Raw genomic sequence first — 21818 nt, forward strand, 5'->3', positions numbered from 1 at the left:
ACGCGCTTGCGCAGTCCGGGTCTTCTTTTCTCAATGGGGCCGCTCGTGCAGGATGCCGGCTCCGAGTAGCTCCGCCCTGTCACGTGCCGATTCCAGCCAATCAGGAGGCTGGAATCAGCAATGGACCGCACAGAAGCCCTGCGGTCCACCGAGGGAGAAGATCCCGGCGGCCATCTTCAGCAGGTAAGTAAGAAGTCACCGGAGCGCAGGGATTCAGGTAAGCGCTGTCCGGTGTTCTTGTTTAACCCCTGCATCGGGGTTGTCTCGCGCCAAACGGGGAGGGGGGGGGGGGGGGGTGTTTGAAAAAAAAAAAAAAAAAACCCGTTCCGGCGCGGGACAACCCCTTTAATTTGCAGTGTTTCCAAACACATACAAATAGCATTTTGATAATGTCTTGCTTCCTTGCATCTCATTTGGTGCTGCTGTCAATTTGGACTGCTGGTGGAAGGCTCTGAACAAAATTAAGCTCCTTCCCCCTCTGGGAGCTGACAATATGGTCCCTTCTCACTTTCCATGCAGATAAGTATTGTGGGATCTTGATTAGTGAAGGCATAGACTGTACCTTCAGTATGCAGTTTAGAAACCAACTGAACAGAGGACTGTGGGAAGAGTGACTGACCATGTTTGTCTAGGTGGACATGCACAAGGTATATTATGTTGCTATGACAGCCCCTAACAATATGACAGAGATCTCACTCCTAGAACAATTTGGATTGTACCATACTAGTGCATTAAATTTCAAACTGAAATATCACGATTGTTTTCCTCATTAGCCTTTGACTTGAAGCTGGCTCCCGACCATCAGTCATAGCTGAATGTGTCAAGGTACAACAAGCTTAGGGACTTCTGGTATATACTCTGAACATGGGTGTGCACATCACCTATACAATGTGACCACCATACTAATGTAATGCAGATGTTATAACTCTTCACTGGATTGTTTTTTGTCTTTTTTAATAGGAAAAAAAACAAAAAAACACAAGCAGCATGGAAACGTGTTTTTTTAATCAATCTATAGCATTGTTTCCCAACAGGTGACATTTTCAGGAATTCCTCAGTATTGCACAGGTGATGCAATCATTGTCAGTGCTTCAGACATTGCCGCAGATGTTCCCTTACTATAGGAGGCTCTGAAAATCTCACCTGTTGGGGGGCCTTGAGAAATGGAGTTGGGAAACGCTGATCTATACTCTGACTATGTAATGGTGGTCAACCACGGTTAGCAAGGAACACAACTTACTGCCGAGTAAGGCTTAAGGACGACTGCACTATTTGTTCCGTTAAAATAACCATAAAGAACGAACTCAAACTGAACACAATCCTTTTTTCTTTCTTTTTTTAAAGCCCACTGAAATAAATGGTGAAGAAAAGGAAAACCTTAAATTTCATTTGAAGTCTGTTTTTCTGGGACAAATAGAATTAAAATCTGTAATCTAACGCAGATGTGAACAAGCTCTTAATTTGATTTTCGTATGCCTTTTATGCCATGTTTTACCAAATTAAGTGCATTGAACAGGCAGTACATTGGCTTACATCCACCAGCTGGGCTTTACAGAACGGCTGCAAATAAGAAGTCTTTTGAGGAGTAACAATCACTCTTGTCCGGCATTAGAGGTCAAGTCATCCCTGTTGTCCCTTCACATGTCCGACAAGAGCCCCCACCACCCCTCCCAGATACAATACTGACATCTTCATACCCTCAAACGCAAACCTTGTGTGGCTTGGCAGCTGCTTCCCCAGAGATGGAGGAGTTAAAGCAATAGTTGGAACTACTTTTGGATAAAAGCCTAGAGGAGAGAAGGTATGATCCCCTAAGCCCTTACCAAGAGTGTTCTGTATGAAACTAAATACATAATTACAGGTCTACTGTAGTCTTTTAAAACGTTCCACAATGTGTAGGCTTTGTGTTCTACATCTAGTTTCTACCACTATTAATTCTATAACTATTATAAACTTTAACACATACAATATACTTTATTATTACACAAACACAGGGCATTGATAGATGGATGATGTTATTTACATACGGCCTTCTATCTCAGGCCTTCTGCAAAGTTGGTTTTGTAATAAGAAGTAAAACCAGATTCTACGACAGCACAAGGAACTACGCATTACTGTGGCTAGTTGGTCAAGCTAAACTGGTCTGGGGGTTGCATACCCAACATGTGGAAGCTTGTTATAAAGGAGGGGTTACCAATAAAAACCAAACCTTAACCCCTCATTGACATTTTCTCTTAATAATGTAAGCACACAAAAAGTGTTGCACATTTGTTCAAAGTGGATTCCCTCGAAAGTAAAAGAAGTTGGATTGCAGAGTTGACACAAGACTATACTACTTTGAAGTTGATGTTCAAAAGGAGCTCCAAGTCATGGGGGCCGGTGCCAGCCTCTCCCACCTGTATCATGTAGAGCGACAGCTTTCCCCTATATACAAACAGGGCGACCGATTCCCTTTAATAGGATAGCCATTGTGTTAACTAGCCAATGTGTGGATCTCTATCTAATGATGCTTTTGTGCTGAAAAGTCTCAGATAAGATGGATAATATTAAATGGGGATTGTATCACGCTGCACACAGAAGTCTATGGAGGGCTGGTAAACAATGAGCACAGTAGCCTGTAAGGCAGTCTGCACAAGACCGGGTTTGAGTTGCAGAATCCACTAGTCTCGTGCGCGGACGATAGATGGCATTCCACACCAATACAAACCAATGGAGCCTTCGCATGTCCGCTCAAACCTGAGCGGACAGCGACTATTTTTCCACTTGCAGAGAAGGGAGGTGGGGGAAAAGGGGGAAAAAAAAAATATATATATATCACAGCATGATCCATACGAACAGCTTCCATTGAAGTCAATGGAAGCAATCAAACCTGTGGCCCTTCTGCAATTGACATTCAGGTTCAAGTCATTGCCTAGCTACAGAGCGGGAAAGAAACATTTGGGGGAAAAAAAAAAATAAAACACACAAAAACTGTACTGCGTATGTCCGATGGCTCGCCGGCCGGACCATCTGCAGTACAGAAGACAACAAATGACAAGTATGCGCAGATGCCGGCCAGGCACAGGGTCGGATCCCACAACCGGAATCCGACTCGTTCGTATGCAGCTGGCCTTAATCCCATCTATACTACCCAATACTTGTCTGGTGTCGTCAATGCTGTTATTCCTCTGTGTGCTGCAGAAAGGTATGGAACATAATCTGTTCTTTCCATGTGCATTGTATAGAAAACTTCATAGCAGCTCGCTGTTGCCTAGCAGCTCAAAAGAGAACTGAAAATTAGAGATACAGCCTGCAGATGGAAACAACTGGTGAAAGATGCAGGATACCAGTCATGTAATGGCCAGATAAAAAGCGCTGTACCACATTTACACACGGCACCTTATTCTGAAAGGTCACATAGAAATGCAGGTAGAGTTTAAGTAATCCACACACTTGTGCACAGGCATTATACTTCTAGAACTGAGTTTCCTTATCTGGAAGCAATAAATGAAGAGCGTTCCCCTGTGACATACCTACATTTTATCACTGCAATTGGGAGTATACAACATAGTAATAACACAAGCATCTGGCATGTTTAAAAGGGTTTTTTCTTGGATGTTAATGATGGTTTATCCGTGGGAAATGCTATCAATATCAGATCAATAGGGGTCTAACTTCTAGCATATCCAGCAATCAGCTGATTGAAGATGTCATATCCATTTAGTAGCACCATTCACAGCAGATACAAGATGTACAGAGCTGTGCCTGGTAACCAAAAACACAACACGGTGCTTGCAGAGTGCTTAGGCCCCACCAATCACACACCATTTATGGCCGTTTTATAAGGCCGCTTTCACAAGGCCGAGAAAATTGTGCGAGATCTGTGCGGTGGAGTAGCGGCATCAGCATCTTAAAACATCAGTGAGCCCATTATCTGCACTTATCGGTGGGTAGCTGATATTGGCTCAGGAGCGCGCTCCAGGACCTATTGTCCCACTCTCCAAGAGACTGCCTGAGCCAGCACAGCACGAGGGTCCTGGCGGTTCCCAGGACCAAGCAGCGATTCCACAGCCACTATATCCTTTGCTGTTAAGAAGCTCCGGATTGTGGCGGCATCTCTTAACTCCCTCTGTAGCTCGGCGTGATTAACTTGGACAGCATATGCCCAGAAAAGGAACTTTTTCCTTTCTCCACATTGAGTCCCCAGGAGAGAGACTGGTGTCTTTAACCCCTTCCCGCTCCATGACGTACCGGTACGTCATGGGAGCCTGGTACTTCGCGCAAAATGACGTACCGGTATGTCATCGGGATAGCGCGAGATCATGGCTGACCTCGCACTATCCCGCAGCGGGAGCCGGCTGTCAGTCACAGCCGGTGTCCCGCTGCAACAGCTGGGGGGCATCGGAGATGCGCCCCCTGCTGTTAACCCCTTAATCTACTTAGATCGCGGCAGGGAAAGCGTTCACAGAGGGATCGCGCTCCCTGTGTCTCCGGCCGGCTCTCGTGATGTCATCTCCGGCAACCTGTATTGTCTGTGCCTATAATCGCTGTATAAGTGATAAGGCATGGGAGAGCAGTAGCTCTGCCATGCCTTATGACAGCGATCATAGGCACAGTGCTGCAAGTCCCTCAGAGGGACTCAAATAGTGTAAAAAAAAAAAAAAAAAGAAAATAAGTGTAAAAAAAAGAAAATGTAAAAAAAAAAAAAATGTAAAAACCCCCTTTATGCTTTTTCTAATATTAGCATAAAAAAAGGTAAAAAAAATATGAAAACCCCACATATTGGGTATCGACGCGTCCGTAACGACGCTTACAAAAAGTTGAACATGCTTTTTATTTTGTACAACAAAAAGTGTAAAAAAAACGCTAAAAAACAGAGGCAAAATGCTAATTTTTAGCATTTTGCCTAACAAAAAATGCAATAAAAGTGATCAAAAAAGCCATACATTCCCCAAAATGGTACCAATAAAAACTACAGCTCGTCTCGCAAAAAATAAGCCCTTATAGAGCTCTGCACATAGAAAAATAAAAAAGTTACAGGACTTTGAATGCAGCTATAGAGAAAAAAAATTTCCAAAAAAAAGGCTTTTTATTGCAAAAAAGTGTAAAAACCTTAAAAAAATATAACAATTTTGGTATCGTTGTTACCGTACAGACCGCAGAAAAAATTTAGTGTCATGTATGCTGCATGATTAACGCTGTTAAAAAAAAAAAATCTATGTCAGAATTGATGCGTTTTCTCTCCGTTATCATAAAAAAAATAATAAAAGTTTTACGATATTGTCTATGTACCCAAAAGTGGCACCGATAAAAACTACAGCTCGCGACGCAAAAAACAAGCCCTTATATGGCCGCATCGACGGAAAAATAAAGTTATGGCTTTTGAAAAATGGAGATGGAAAAATACCAAAAATCGCTTGGTCCTCAACGCCAAAATAGGCCATGTCATTAAGGGGTTAAATGGATATTTTTTTTGCCTATCTGTTTGCTAGTTGCCAACTGGAGGTTATGGTTTGAAAGACATTGCATGGCATAAATGCAAGTGCGATGTGAGGTTGCCCACTGAAATCAATGGGAAACACTTGCGATTCTCTGCCGCACATAAAACACGCGCCTGGGTCTCGCAGTTTCAGAGAAGTGACACGAGGTGTTTTTGAATTGAAAACTGCCGCACATCTACGTGTTGGCACCATGTTTCTCCCATGTGAATCTAGCCAAAATAAAAGGTGGGTGGGTCACGTGGTGGGGTTCTCGTACTGCATATAGATTTACTTAAAAAAAAAAAAACACTTTGCAGGAACAGTGGTTTTTGAGCATCGTAGTCTTGGCTTTTCAAATCCTGATGAGTCGGACAGATGACCCTTCCAAAACATTTATTACATGATCCAGAGAGCAGATGGCTCGTAGCTTCTGAGAGGAACTTCAAATACAGTGAGTACATTCCACTTTTTTCCACATTTTACAACTTTTCTGTGAAAGTAGATTAAAGGACCTCAAATAGGAAACAGTCATAAATGGCTGATGTTCTCTTCAGTAACCCTCCTAAAAGACGTTTTTTTTTTTTGCATAGTTTCATAGGATCTCTCTTCTTGACAAGGTCTGCAGGCACTGCCTTTTCCAAGTAGATGAGGGTCTCACTAACCTGATGTAAAGGACAAGATACTACAGGGATGGTGGGGAATACGTTCTTACGTCATGAACGAAATGTGGAGAGAGTTGCATTTCAAATTTATTCATCATACATTTCATGGCTTTACTCTCCCAGTTTCTCCTCCTTGTCCCAATCGCATATGATGTTGCCCTAAGTGCAGTGTGCCCACCACTGATCTTTGGCATGGGATATGGACCCGCTCCAAGATGCTATAAGTATTTTGGAAGTATGTGACACATTACACTACCTCAGATAGTCCATACTGTGCTGTTGGGAGCCAAGAAAGCTCTTTTGCATAAATGGCTCAACTTGGAACTCACCAGGTTGAAATCATCGTCCAGCTCCAAATTCTGCTGCGCGTAGATAGGATGGACGCAGAATGGCACAAGGATAGTAGCACCTCAGTCATATTTTTCAAGAAATAGGAGATTTTCTTTTTAAACACTTCTGACCACAGAAAAAACCTGAGAGAGTAGTGCTGCCATCTCAATATTCTTCCTGGTACCTTTTGCTGATACTTTAGGCCCTTTGAAGACTACCTTGCTGCCTGCTCGGAGAACAGGATCTTCATAGATCATAGCCTTACCATGATGTGCTGGACAAGTCGTGGTGAGTGGCTTTGCTAATCCCCAAGCCCCTTCTCACTCCTTATTCTCTTATCCCTTTCGGTTTAATGCAAATAGTGTTAGTCTTATAATTTTGGGTGCCAAGTAAAGGGGGCGCTGAGAGCACAAAGCCTTCAGGGGTTAGGGCGCGGTATCTTCTGAAGTCAGCTGCAAAAGAGCAGCTGCTTTAGAGTCAAAAATCACACTGACGGTGCATATTTAGACTGTCTTTTCATAGAATGGTAGAGTTGGAAGGGACCTCCAGGGTCATTGGGTCCACCCCACCGCTCAGTGTGCAGAAATGCAGCGTAAAATTGGCAGCATTTGTGCTACGTATAAACATAACCAAGGCTGGGTCCAAACCGGGCTGATTTGCTTGAAAATGTCCCCAGCGGAAAGCCTACCTCAAAACCATTTGGTGTGGGTTTTATTGTGTCACGCCCTTACTGAAAAACCGTGAATTCCACAGTAGAAACTGCAATAAAATTGACCTTGTGGAACGCCACATCCCTGTCCATTTCCACACAGGTTTTGTGTGGATTTTTCCTACAGCTTGTGGATGAGATTTTCAAAAGCGAATCCACTTTGCTTCTGCTGTAAATGTAGCTGAATTTCTGCAGCAAATCTGCCACCTGTGTCCCCAGCCCAAGGCCCCATGTCCACAAGTGCATTTGATTTGCGGAAGATCTGCAAATCAAGCCGCCCATAGGAATACATGGGCATCCACCAATTACATTAAAGCATGTGGATTTGTTTTGCGGATCTTTCGGTCTGGAAAACAAATTGCAGCATGCTCCATATCCCGCATGGGGGGCTTCCATTGAAGTCTATGGAAGCAGTCTTATTATCTATAAATTTCATTTTTTCCGTGCGTATTAATAAAGAAAATGCAACTCTCTCCACATTTCGTTCATGACGTAAGAACGTATTCCCCACCATTTTAATTATGCTTCAAATATATTTCCATGAGACAAAAATCACAATCTACAATAAGTTTCAGGAGGTTTTTCCAATTTAAATGTGACGGTTCAGGACAAGCTGTCTGAAAAGTTAGTGCCACATTTACTAGCTTGTGTTGGTCTCATCATTTCTGTAATATACTTGCATTAAAAAAGGTTGTTGCTTTACCACTGTAACTCAGGTTTGAAGTGGCTGCTACCAGGGGTCTCCGTTCCAGTTTATCTGCAATCCACTGTGTGTCATTAGCTACAGAGCTTCTGTAGTAACAAGGACACAGGGATGTTTCCTTAGCAACAGGGAGAGGGGCCATCTTCACAGGCAGTTCCCATGTACTCAAAGGCTGCAGGCTGACAGATCAGCAGACACTGATAACAATCTCCACAATCTCTACCTCTCCTGCTGTTAAAGCAGGTGTGCCTCTGCCCACATTATAGTGGGGTTTACTAACCATTTAACTAGAAGGTCTCTGCAACATCCTAGAAAAGCAGAGCAGCTGGCACTCAGATACTGCCTCCCTACCAATTGGACCTTAAATTGTGCAATGCAGCATGGGAACTAAGGGCAAGGGAGTCGAGGACAGTGAACTACTTGCAAGATAGTAGGCTTGCTACACTCCCCCTGCCTAAAAGTGGATTGCAAACTACTGTACACCAGAAAATGTGGCCAAATCAGAACTTACAAAGCATGAAACAAGGTACAAACAGCAGCAAATAAGAATGTAAGGAACAACATTGAGCATGCTTTTCAGCGGGACGGAAAAGTGCACTACAATATGCTTCCCTATCCTAAAAATAAAGTGTACAAAAGCGTAAAGGAGGTCAAACATTGTTCAAAAGTATACACTTCTTAACATTTGACCAATTATACTCTATGGGTATGCTAAATACAGTTAACATTTTGCCTATTTAAATGTATATGCTTGACAAAGGCCTCCTGCACGCGGGCGGAAACTCCGCGGAGGGATTCCCCACAGAATTGCCGCCTGTACAGGATTGCATTACAACACGCAATCCTATGCAGACGGCCGCGATTTGTCTGCGCGAAATCCCGCGCAGAAAACAAATTGTGGCATGCTCTATCTCTGTGCAGGGCTCGCACAGAAATGTCACTCCCCGGTCGCCGGCTCCGGCCTGCGCATGCACCGGCTGCCCGGCACATGAAAGATCCGGGGCCGCGGGAGCAGGTGAGTGACGCGCTGCTCTCTGTAGGGGCTTGGTCGGGTCCCGCTGCGAGAATAGCTAAAACCACAACGTGAACAGCCCATTAGGGTGACTTTACACATGGCGATTATTGGCTGAGAAAAAAAAAAAAAAAAGACAACTGAAAAAAACATATGCTCAAATGAACGATTTTCAATTATAGTTGTTTAGTGTAAACAAAGGCCCAATGGTACAGAGCGAGAAATTGCTCAGTAGTCACAAGCGGCTTTCTTTCAGCATACTGAAGCCAAGTGATGAGTGCCTTCTCGTTCAAAGATAGTCTGCCTGTTCACACTGAACGACTGCCTGTTCACAGGAAAGGAGGAGTTCAATTATTTTTCCGAATTCTATTCAAAGATAAAGCTAAATAATGCCTCCTTTACATAGACGAGAATCCATGTAAAAAGGGGCATGATTCTCACATGCCCAAGTGAACGAGCTGGTGGCGTCATTGACAGGTCATCCGCGCTCGGGGAGCCGGCTGAGAATGGTTCAGTTCTGGTGTACTAATCCTTTAGCGTTGTACATTCCGGTGTGAAATGCTGAACGATCAGTGTTTAAACTGCACAATAGGTGCACGTCTCAGCGCTGGTTTATATGCCGACTGAAACTAGACGACGAATGAGAAGGGAATCATTCTTTGTAATTGTAGCATAACCGTTTAGAGAGCCAGTGAGGTCACAGTAGCATTCAGCTCTCAAGGTCGTGTAATAGAGATGACAGGAGAACATCTGTTTTTTGTGTTGTGCGATTCTTATCAAGTCTTTTTTGTTCTCCTTTGTGTAGCGAGCTTGTAGAACTTAGTAAAATGAAGGAAAAGAAAACTGTGAAAAGGGTTTACCGGTCAACCAGAAAGCAAAGTAAAATAGTAATTTTGCATAAGACTACATTTATGATGAAATTAGAAAAAAGGTTGAAACATCACGAAAAGAGGTATTTTAAAACTTTTGAACAGGTATAAGAAACCTCAGTCACTACCAAGATAGACTGATAAAGGCAAGAACAGATGCACAACAGCAGGCGGTGAAATTAGGGTGGTATCCTGCTTATGCTCAGGATTCCACTATCCTATTCCATTCAAGGAGCAGGAACGGGGAATCCCCGCAGCCGAACAATTCATTCTCTGGACGAAACCAAAAATGCACAATTGACTAATGGGCTCCACCCATTTTCTGCCTACCTACCCTATTTTGGGAGAGAAGAAAAAGCGCTGCATGCTGCATGCAGCTTTTTCCTCTGGTATTTGCAGCGGAAGGTTCTGACAAATGTGAAACCACTAGAGATGAGCGAGTATACTCGTTTCAAGTAATTACTCGATCGAGCACCGCGATTTTCGAGTACTTCTGTACTCGGGGGAGGGGGCGGCATGGCGGAGCGGGGGGGGGGGCGGGGGCGGGGTAGCAGCGGGAAACAGGGGGGAGCCCTCTCTCTCCCTCTCCCCCCCCCCCTCCCCGCTGCAACCCCCCACTCACCCACGGCGCCCCCCGAATCTTTTCACCCGAGTACGGAAGTACTCGAAAATCACAGTGCTCGGGCGAAAAAGGGGCGTGGCCGAGTAGGTTCGCTCATCTCTAGAAACCACCCTTAGATGATTTTTTTCCGTTATCTAGACACAATCTTTTGAGTCTATATAAAGTGAACCGTCTTAATGTGGTACGAAGTTGAGCGCAAGGACTGTTCAGCGCAGAAAGAAAGAATTTGGTCTAAAGGTTCATTTACACACAAAGAATCTTTCAAACTATTCAAAGATTGACAGTTTTAGCGATCATTTTGCATTAAGTACTAATGGGCACAAATGTCCATTAGCACTTGATCAGCTTTTTTTGTGTGCAAGTGAGCCTCCAGGAGCTGCTTGCGGAACTCAGCAGGTGGTCTGAACTCTGCAATCAGCTCCTTTGTTCTCCACAGGCTGCCAACATGAATACAATGTAATCTGCTGCACTTGTAAAGAACAGAGCATGTGGTCTTTGTTATCTACTCTATGGCTGAAGGATGGATTTTAAACTCACCATAAGACCCCATTTACACTGACAGAGGATCACTCAAACAATAGTTTGAGTGATAGTTTTGAGCGATCTTTGCATAGTCTATACTAGCTAAGTAGCTACTTAAGAGCTATGCAGGTGGAGCGGGACACCGCTGCCATCGCTCGGCGAACACTACAGCTGTTTTGCATAAGAAAACAGCTGTATTTTTCTCCATGATTACAGCTCTCTTCCCACTGTGAACTACCATCGGGACGCAAGCTGAAAGAATCTCATCAGCGCTGCCGACTGTGATAACAGCCTGCACCGCTGATAAGAGTTCATCGCTCAATTAAAGAAAACTAGAATTCAGCGAGGAGCGACTCGTGCACGAAAACTGCCCGATGTCCGTGCATTTATACCCAAGATTCTCGCTTAAAAGACGGCTTTGAGCAAATATCGTTAGGTCAAAATGGGCCTTTAGGCCCATTTACACTGGACGATTATTGCTCAAATGTTGTCTTTTGACCGACATTCGTTGCGTGTAAATGCTACCATTGTTAGCTTTTCGGCCGAACAATGATTTTATGTTGAGTTTAAAATTCATCACTCGACTGGGCAGCTGATAGCAATGACCACACGCTGTGATTCTCCATGGGAGCACTGATAACATTGTTTTCAGCTGCAGACCCGTGGCAGAACAATGGGGCTGTATGCAGATAACAGACCATCTGCTGTTATCTGCATACAGCAAAAGGAGGCTCATTTACATGAAAATGAAGCCAATAAGCTAGTGGGCATTAGGGCACATTAGTGGCTTATGCAAAATGATTGCTCAAACTCTCATTCTCTCTCTCTTTTGAACAAATTTTGAGCAATAATCATTGTATGTAAATGGGCCTTAAGTGCTAGAATTCCATGAAAAAAAAAGACCTTTATAAATCGCTTTAACAAAGATTGAAAAGATTACAGTGGGCTGAATCCCATGTTAAAGGGACAGAGGAACTGAATTATCTGGAGTGATGAGACCAGAATCTTCCCGTTCGGTAATGATGGCATCAAGTACGTATGGAGAAGAACTGAAGATTTGCATCCAGACTGCCTTACAGCTACCTGAAGCACCCAGTTAGGGCTATGATCTGGTGATTTATAACAGCAAAAGGTATGAGCAGAATGTGTGTGATTAATAGGAGTGTAAATTCCAAAAAATACATAAATTAAATATGTGAGCCCAAACTGAAGCCTTTTGCAAACTGAAGCCTTCTCCAAGATAATGAAGCCTTTACATTTCAGCAGGATTCAGCTTCATGTTATGTTGCTGCTGTGTGCAAAAAGTGACTTCAGGACAGTCATACTGCACTGCTAGAATGGCCTGGACATAGCCCTAATTGTAACCCCATGAAATCTATGGAAACGGTTAAAGAAACTTATTAAGCAGAAGCAGCCAAGGAATAAAACTATTTGTAGGAGCAATAATACATTATCTGTTTCATATTCTACACCTGAAGAATTAAAAATAACATAGTTCAATCCATGGGAAGGCGATGTAACACCGAAAGTTTCCCAACCAAGTGCTAACCGACATGCTGACTTTTGAATATTTGGGTTTCACCCCCGAGCTTCACTTTTCTTGTCGGTTTTACTTTGAATTCGTTAATAAAATTTATTGCATTACATTCTACATTAAATGATCTTTTCATCAATCATCAAAAATGCACTATTTCAAAAGGTTTCCTCAATTCTGGCAATTGAATTCAATGAATGGACGAGCGCCGCCTGTTTGGCTGAGGGCTGTGGCCAATAACAGGCAGTGCTCAGCTGTCAATCATTGAATGGCTGAGCGCTGCCTGTGATTGGCTGAGTGCTCAGCCAATCAGATACAGCTCTTTCAGCAGGCGGGGATTTTAAATCCCTGCTGATGAAAGAACTTCAAAGCAGTGCAGGGATAACCAGCGGCAGAGGTGTGTGTGTGTGTGTGTGTGTGTGTGTGTGTGTGTGTGTGTGTGTGTGTGTGTGTGTGTGTGTATATATATGTATATATTTTTTTTTTTTTTTTTTTATTTTTTTCCTTTTTTTCAAACACATGCTAAGGATGATTTTCAGGGAAAGGCTTATGTTTAAAGCCCTTCCCTGAAAATCACTGCAGGGTTTGCTGGCAGCCCACTGCATTCAATGGGGCCGCAGGTAGCAGCGGCAGCCCAATTAAAAGCAATGCTGCAATGCGGAAGCAGGCTCCCAACCCGAGTTTTTGCTCTTAAAATCAGAGCAAAAATTTAGGAGTGCGCCTGCTCGCAAGTAAAAAGCTTGCAAGCTGAGGCACTCGCAACCCAGGGTATCACTGTACTTTAAACCTTATGCTCTGTCCCATAACAAGGGACCATTGGAGACCAAGCCTTATAGATAAAGTCCCTTAATCAGCTCCCCTCAATCACCACCGATGAGGAAGCAATAGCATATTTTAGCAATATGCCATCGCTTCCTATAGTTGGAAAACCTTTTTAAAGGGAACCTGTCAAAACCTTTATGCAACACAAGGCAGTCAGTCACACTGATTTCAGCAGTCACTTTTGTGGAGGACTGCGGCAATTATTTTTTTTTTTTCAATAACATGTTAAACTTTGCAGCATGTGGTCAGCACTGCCCGAGATGAGTCCAATGATATGCAATGCCCCTGCTTAATGATCTGTCTTGCCATATTTACAGTACTAGGAGAGACTGATTAATCGACTGCTGGATGGCAGGGAAGCATGCATATCATTGGCTGGCTGCTGCAAAATTTAACAGGCAGATTTTAAAAAATAAATAAATTTTAAAAACGCAGTGATCCACATAATTGATGGACCGTTGAAATCAGAGAGGGCAGCAAAGCAGGTCATAGAGCTTAGATTGTTGTAGGATCTCTCTATTTAAGATGTGAACAGTGGACAATAGAGACCTCAGGTTATTGCAGATGAACAGAAGATTCTCTATCTCTATTAGGGCTCATTCACACGGGCATGAGTACAACGTCGAGTATCGCAGCGTTGTACGGATAGCAGCCCATTCGCTCTGCCGGCAGAGATCGCGTACGGCTACAATAGGCACTGTGCAGGTCAGGGATTATGACGTCACGGACATACGCAGTGTGACTTTTTCCCCCCAAAACCAGATTGACGCAATGGGTTCATTAAAAAAAAAAACCCGCAGATGGTGTTCTTTTTGGGATATTGCCCATTGTTTCTGATGGGGCCGACGGCAGAGTGGCCAGCCCGATAGAAAAGAATGGGAAAAGATCGTGATCTCCTGTCACAGCTGTGACAGGGGCTCACGGCTCAATATCGCCCTCGTAAGTGTGCAGGAGCCCTGACTCTCCCTGGTGGGGCTGTTGGCTGAAGCACAACAGCGCCACTAGACTTAATATAGGTACTTTGACCTTGCCTGACAGTCACTCAATGTACCAAACTCAAATTTTATGGTGGTAAGGATATCACAAATCTAATGACCCCAAAATCATCCACCAATGGTCACACAAAGGGGTCAAAGTGTGGGACAAGAATAAGCCTGTAGGCGTTTTCATATTAGATTCCCTGCTCAGTGCCGAGCGAGCGGTGTAATAAACACCTACAAGGGCTGCATATGAAACACTGAGAAGTAGAGCAAGCTGCGATTTATTTCTCCTGTTTTACATGGTGGTCCCCTCACAGCTCCAACGCAGGTGTGAATGGAAGAATGAAAATCTACACTTTCACTGCCTCCATTCACCGCGTGTTACGCACAGGAAATACGTGTGCGTAATACACAGTGGCAATACGCCCGTGTGAATGAGCCCTTAGGCGGCTCTCACATAGGCGTCTGTAAAAATGCTTTGTTTTAAACAGCGTTTTCAACAGCAGTTTTTAACGCACCCCATCACTGAAACACGCTAAAATAGAGCAGACAGTTCGAAAATCGCGACGTTCGAAGCGCCATGCTCAAACATTCGTCTGAGAAGCCCCACTGAAATCAACGGAGGCATTTTACAATGTTTAGCGTGATGTTTGAAACTCCGTGCTACAAGCTGTATAAAAGCGGCCTGAGACTAAATCTTCATTAGGGCCTAATTACATCAGCTTTAGGGATTTCCTTTTCCTGCTTCGTTTTGGGAGCAGGAAGCTGGTAGTTCCTAGCTGAATGCAGCCAAATGGACCCCCCATTTACTATAAAGGTGGTTCACTTGGTTTCTGGGCAGTTGGCATCTTCCTGAATTTGACAGGATGAAATAGCAGAAATCAACAACAGATGTTCTAAAAGGAACCTCCGACACGGAAGTGAACGAACCCAAAAACGTAGATAAGCAATGCCCATTAATCAACCGCATGCGTAATTGCGCTGACGCCCGTGTGATATGAGCCTAAATCTATCAAGCCATTGGAGGTCCCCTTCCACTTTTGAAGAGTTGCAAGAAAGTTAAAGGGTGCAACTTTTATGACAAATTACAAAATTTGCATCAGTTTTAGAACAGAATGCTGCTGTAAAACCCTAGATGACCCCCCGTCCCCCCTGTATTTATACCTGACAATTATCTCACCGGCTTAATGTGCTCCTCCATGTTTTGCTTTGGATGTTTAGAGGGTGAAGGATTACAGTTTTCATCTTGGGGCTCTTCTTTCACAGCAAGCTGTTGCTGACCACGGATTCCCGGAGGTTTAGGAGTGACGATGCCCTGCTGCTCTCTCTGAACCTGTAGATACTTCTGTGCCAACGTAGATGGCAGACCATGCCTGTGATCACCTTCTTCTTCATAGGAGTTTCCGTCACTTTCATCCTCCTCCTCTATCTCCTCATCTTCATCTGGATCACTAGCAACTTGTGGAGGTGCCAAGGGCGGGCGGGACTTAGCAGCTATCAAAGTGGCAGGACCAGGTGTAGATTTCATTATATGCTGTGATGCCAACTGTTGGGTATACAATAGTTGTGCCTCTCGTAGCTGCCTCTCCCGTTCCTCCATAGTGCGAGAGTTTTGCTGCTTTTGCTTTTGGAGTTGCTCCATCACGGCCTCCAGTTTCATCCCCTGCTTGGGATGCATCTGTGCACCGCCTGACAGGGCAGGATTTAATCCACTCGGTATTAGCGAGGGCTACAAGGAAGGAAGAAGAAAAAAGGCAGACATTATATAAGAAAGGTTATTTCATGCTTTTGGAAGAGCATTGCTTTATGTACAAGATGAACCTTGTCTATATTACAGATTTCTACAATATTAATGTGAATGCAAGATCAACCCAAGAAAGGCAAAATCATCGTAGGGCCAGGGCACAACGCAGTACTATGTACCCCGATTGCAACTATGGGGACACAACAAAGATTGGAGTCTGCTCTCCTCTAGTTCCTCTGGGTAAAAGGACTTGAGGAGGGATCTCCTATTGTGAAAAGGAATCTATGAAAGGTCCAGTCTGGCAGAAAATTCACCAGGTGGCATAATATCTACAAGCTGAACACAACATTGAGGGGTCTCCATACCAGGAGATCCCTCCACAAGTCCTTTTACCCAGAAGAACTAAAGGAGCGCGGACTCCAATGTTTGTTGTGTCCCCATAGTTGCAATTGGGGCACATAGTACTGCGTTTTGCTTCCTTTCAGAGTGTCTGGTGACTCACTGGGGTCTGCAGCGCTCCACCGGCTAGTGGATAGTGCCCTGTGGTTGTAAGGCCTCATGTTCACGGAGTTTAAATCCGCAGCGGTTCCGCGCTCCATAAGGATGCATTAGACACCCGCAGGTAGTTAAATACCTGCGGATGTCATTTTTCCCGCCAGGCGCAGATCCGCGTGCGGGAAAAAAAATAAAAAAATGGACATGCTCCCTTTTAGTGCGGGTCTCCCGCAGGCTTCTATTGAAGCCTATGGAAGCCGTCCGAATCCGCGGGAGACCCATACCTGAATTAAACTCACCTGCTCCGGGCGATGTGGTTCTTCCCTTCTTCGCGGCCCGATCTTCTTTCTTCGGCCCGGCGGATTGCCTGGCGCATGCGCACGGCACGCTGCCGGCGTGCCGAGCACATCCGCCGGGCCGAAGAAAGAAGATCCGGCCACGAAGAAGGGGAGACACGCATAGCCCGGAGCAGGTGAGTTTATTCTTATTTTCAGCCCTCATGTCCGCGGGGCAGGAGGGACCCGCTCTGGATTCTACATATAGAATCCGCGGCAGGCCTGATTTTCCCCGTGGACATGAGGCCTTCTACACATCTGCACTATTCCTTTATATTGACCATTGCCTGAGCGCTCTCCTACCCATTTTCTTTCTTTTATCATAGGGCCAAGGAGAAGTTGTATTTTTATGGTGAACTTAAAGGGGTTTTCCAGGCAGTTTGTATTGATTACAATCCTCCGGATAGATCACCAATAGCTGATCAGCTGGGGTCTAGAGCTCAGGAAGCGGCCTATCAGCTGTTCAGGCACCCCTGTCACCGACAAAACACAGGACGGAAGCAGATCGCTCTGCCCCATGTGGTGGCTGGCGCTAGTAATTGCAGGCACCCATTAATATCAATGACAGCTGCGCCTGCAATTACCAGCACTGACTTCTGCCTCGGGGCGTGTGCCTCTGATCTTTTAAGACCCTAGCAACGCCCCTGCATCATATACATTGTACAAGTGTGAGCGGACCAGTGAGACGCGGGAACAGGGGGCCTCCAAGCCAACTAAATGCTCTGATTCATTGTATCAAATGCGTCAGTTTAATCATCCATGTATTGCCAGTCCCCCTGCGGAGGATTCAGTGACCATGTGAAGCCTGTGCCACCTGCGTTACCCCTCCTAGGTCTCCCTCACACGGGCGTTCAGCAAAGCGTTACATTTTCGAGCGCGGCGCTTTGCCACGATTTACTTTCGTTTCCTACAGCCGCCGCCACGATCGATTACCTGTCTGAGAGGCTCCATTAAAAACACCAGGAGCATTATACTGCAGTTGCGGAAAAAAGTGCCTGCGTGAGGGAGGCCCTATGCCATCCTTCCTCTACAAGCGGTAGATAAATCTGCCGATTGTCTGCTGAGGAATAACCCAACAATGACAATTCTCTTGGATGTCTGTAGAGCGCAGTGTTCAGGGTTACTGGATACAAAGCTCAGGGCGCATTCACACAGCGGGGGCCCTATTCTTTTCTTTGGGCAGTGTATGCATCGCTGTTCGAATGCAATATATTGAATATGGATGACAATACATACACAACCCCGATATGACAGAGGGGGGTATTTAATAAATAAAATAAATAAAAAAATACAAAAAAGTCACATTGCGCATGACCATGTGTGCGCGATAATGTCATGCGCAGCGCACTTGCAGCTATACGGGGCGATAGCCGGCTCTCACAGACCGATACGTGACTCATGGCCGTGTGAATGAGCCCCAAGCATGAGCACATTCCTATGTTCACGGCACGCGCAGATTTTTCATGCGTATTTCTGTAGTGGATGTACTGCGAGTCATCATTAAATTGATTTTTTTTTTATTGCTTGCGGAAGATCGCAGATTTAGTTTTTTTCCTTGAACGGATGCACTGTGGATCATCCACGCAGAAAAAAAAAATTCCGCAGCTCCACCTACCAATTGATTTCAACCTTCAAATCCACAGATGTATTTGCAGATGCACTGCGGTTCATTAGCTCCCACAGAGATGATTGGAGCACATCCGCGCATGATCCGCGGCAGAATAGTGCGTGCTGCGATTTATTAGCCGCGCATGGCATCCGCAAATCAAATAAAAACAAATACGCATGTGTTTAATGAATTACGGACGCCCAATGCTTCCCTACGGGCGGCTTGATTTGCGGATGCCACGTGCACTAATCAAATCTACCCGTGGACATTGGGCCCAATAGTGACACCCTCTAATGTAAATCTCTGTTCAAGGGCTGTGGAATAATTTGGTGCCATACAAAGATTATTAAACTACTGTCAAACCACGCTATTAACAGATTAAGAGCAAAATCATAGATGATCAGGTACGAGAGAGACTCAGAAACCATGTCAGAAAAGGGGTAGCAAATGCCAGAAAGTGACCTTTACAATTGGAGCTCGTTTACATTTGTGGCTCTTTGATCTATTTTCCGGCTTCGTTATGGACTAGAATAACGGCACCCAGTAGCTGCACCATCATACGGCACACCCGTACGATCTAGAGCGGGGCACCCAGTAGCTGCACCATCATACGGCACACCCGTACGATCTAGAGCGGGGCACCCACTAGCTGCACCATCATACGGCACACCCGTACGATCTAGAGCGGGGTCCGCTCGCTCTCGGCGTTATAAAGGACAAAGCAGCAGAGCACGCTGAGCTATTTTGGCCTTTTTGTTAAGGTCTAATTGCACTTTTACTACTCATGACCTGCACTCAGGATAGGCCATCAGGAGTCGATCGGCTGATCATCCTACCCGCTCGCAGTGCAGCGGGGCCGGACGTAGTCATCGGCGGTCAGAGCCGGAAGTGTAATAGAAAGGCTTCACTGGCAATGAGATTAATGGGAGTCATGTGTCCATTACACTACCGGCTCTGTCCACTGATGGCGACGTCTGGTCCGCTGCACTGACACCAGACAGGAGGATGAGCTGGTAGGTGGGGGAAAATGGGCGGACCCCCATGGTCAACTGTTCATGATCTATCGTTAGGGTGGGTCATCAATAGTAGAAGCGCAGAATCCCCCGTCAGGTCCTGTTCACACCTAGCAGAAATGCTGCAGATTGTCCCCAGTGGAAGATTCTGTGGCAAAATCTGCAATATTTTTGCAATAAAAACACGAGTCAAAATCCAGAGCACTGGTGCAGATTTCAGCCTACCGGATCAGTTGATTTCGGCCTACCGGATCAGTTGATTTCAGCCTACCGGATCAGTTGATTTCGGCCTACCGGATCAGTTGATTTCGGCCTACCGGATCAGTTGATTTCGGCCTACCGTTCCTCCCACCTCACAATCATCAGCCCCTCACAGAACAGCCCGCACCCCCTGCCGGGCAGCCGCAGGGCTTAGTAGGGGTGAGAGCTGCTCCGTGCGTTGCAGGGCGGCTGATCGCGAGGGGCGACGTACCCTTAGGCCTCATGTCCACGGGCAGGTGGGAGCCCGCAGCAGAATCTGCCCACTGACCCTGCTTGCCTGTCCTGGTCGTCTTTCTGTACTGCGGATGCGTGCTGAAGTGCCGGCCGGCGCGCAGTAGAGGGGGGTTTTTTTGCAAACTTTCCAGTGAAATCCGCAATTTCAATTGGGGACAGCTGCGGATCGGATGGTTTCTGCTGACTTCACGGTTATTGCTGCGGGATCCGGAGGCGGAACGCCCGCTCTGGATTCCGCAGCAAGGATCCGACCGTGGCCACTGGGCCTCAGGATGTGATCACACAGCGATCTGCCGCAGGTCTCACCTATGTGTGAACGCTGCCTTAGCGGAGGTCAGCAATGGCCGTTCCCTACAGAATCTCCAACATGAAGGAGTCCTCAGAAAACACACAATGTAGAAGAAAAAAAAGACCTTCCAACAAAAACAAGCGCAGATGAGCCCGGAGCCCCCGGTGTGCACGCGACCTACCGAGACCGCGGGCACATGCGGGGTATCTGCAGGCAGACGCGATATCCGCCCTTATCAGCAACCCGGGCGGCCCCCCTCTCTACAGCTGCGGACGGGCAGTGCGGGTCGCCAAGGTGCGGTGTGTTTGTGTGAGATGACCCCCGCCCTCCTCCTCCTCCTCCCATCTGAAGTCCCGCAGGACGCTCGCCTTATTCCCCGAGCTCCCGCTCACCATGGACTCTCTCGCACAGCCGGCTTTCTCCACCATCCCGTCAGTCTGCAGGCCTTTCGGCACCGCACTCTCCTGTAGCCACTTAGCCGCCCGCCCCGGCTTCCTCTCCGTTTCCGTCTCTCTCCAGGCTCTGTTAGGCCCCTCCCGTTGCTGCGACCGATTCGTCAACGTCATCACGCACAGCGCAACGGCAGCACGTTCTCCAGCAGCCGCGCGCATGCGCAGTGAGCGCTCTATTGATTCCACCCAGAGGTGGTGTAATAAGAGGCAGTGGTGCTCCCCAGCGGGGGACGCTGCACTCACCGCTCAGGCTCTTCCTGACCCTTATTACACCTCGTGCTGTGCAGAGATACATTTTCTCAGACAGTAGTCATAAATAACAAGTGATAGGTCAGGGCTCATGCACACTGGTGTAAATATGCTGCGCATTATACGTGTAATATGCAGTGTATATAGCCCACTGATTTCTATGGGTTCATTCACAGCTGAAAACGTTTCGCATGGCCTGCATTTCCCACCTTGGTACGACCATAATAGCCTATTAAAATCTGCATATTCACAAAGTCAATGGGATTTTGTTTTTATGTGTGCAAATACGCTACCCATTTATGCAAGTAAAGAACCGCCATAAGGTATGGGCATGTTCCAGCCTGTGAATTCACCCTTATACTGGCAGGCTCGGGGCACACGGCCGGGCTCAGAAGGGAATGAGCACTTTTTGGCTTTTGGAATGCAGATTTTGCTGGAATAATTTTCAGAGGCCATGTTGTATTTGCAGCTCCTGAGATACCGCTACATTTGAAACCTCCAAAAAGTGATCCCATTTTGGAAACTAGACCCCTCAGGGAATTCATTGAGGGGTGTAGGGAGTGTTTTGATTCCACAGATGTTTTGTGAATTATTTTTTAGATTTTGACTTGAAAGTGAAACAATTCAATTTTTTCCTGTAATATGTAGGTTCAGCCCCAGATTTTTAATTTTTGCCAAGGGCAAAAAGAGAATAGGCACCCCATGATGCCTTACGCAGTTTCTCCTGCGCACAGAAATGCTCCATGTGTGGATGTAACCTACTGTTTGGGCACATGGCAGAGCTCACAAGGGAAGGATGGCATGTGGCTTTATATATAGGCATTGCGGAGTACAGCAGGGTAAGGCCTCATGTCCACGGGGAAAATAAAATTTAAAATCCGCAGCGGATCACCCGCGTGCATGATCCGCACCT

General features: G+C 45.8%; 1 protein-coding gene across 4 annotated transcripts in view; it reads right to left on the reverse strand.

The window, feature by feature from the left end:
- ARID3B (AT-rich interaction domain 3B) overlaps positions 1 to 20744 on the reverse strand; it is a 59095-nt gene extending 38351 nt beyond the window's left edge. For all 4 annotated transcript variants that reach the window (XM_066592420.1, XM_066592419.1, XM_066592418.1 and 1 more), the window contains exons 1-2: positions 20597 to 20744; positions 15405 to 15953 (exon numbers count right to left, since the gene is read on the reverse strand). In XM_066592420.1, the coding sequence (XP_066448517.1) occupies positions 15405 to 15953; positions 20597 to 20632 (585 nt within the window). In that variant the 5' untranslated portion in view covers positions 20633 to 20744. The remainder of the gene's footprint in view (positions 1 to 15404; positions 15954 to 20596) is intronic.
- Between the last annotated feature and the right edge of the window lie 1074 nt (positions 20745 to 21818).

This window comes from Eleutherodactylus coqui, chromosome 2 (genome assembly GCF_035609145.1).
Source record: "Eleutherodactylus coqui strain aEleCoq1 chromosome 2, aEleCoq1.hap1, whole genome shotgun sequence".
Lineage (NCBI taxonomy): Eukaryota > Metazoa > Chordata > Amphibia > Anura > Eleutherodactylidae > Eleutherodactylus > Eleutherodactylus coqui.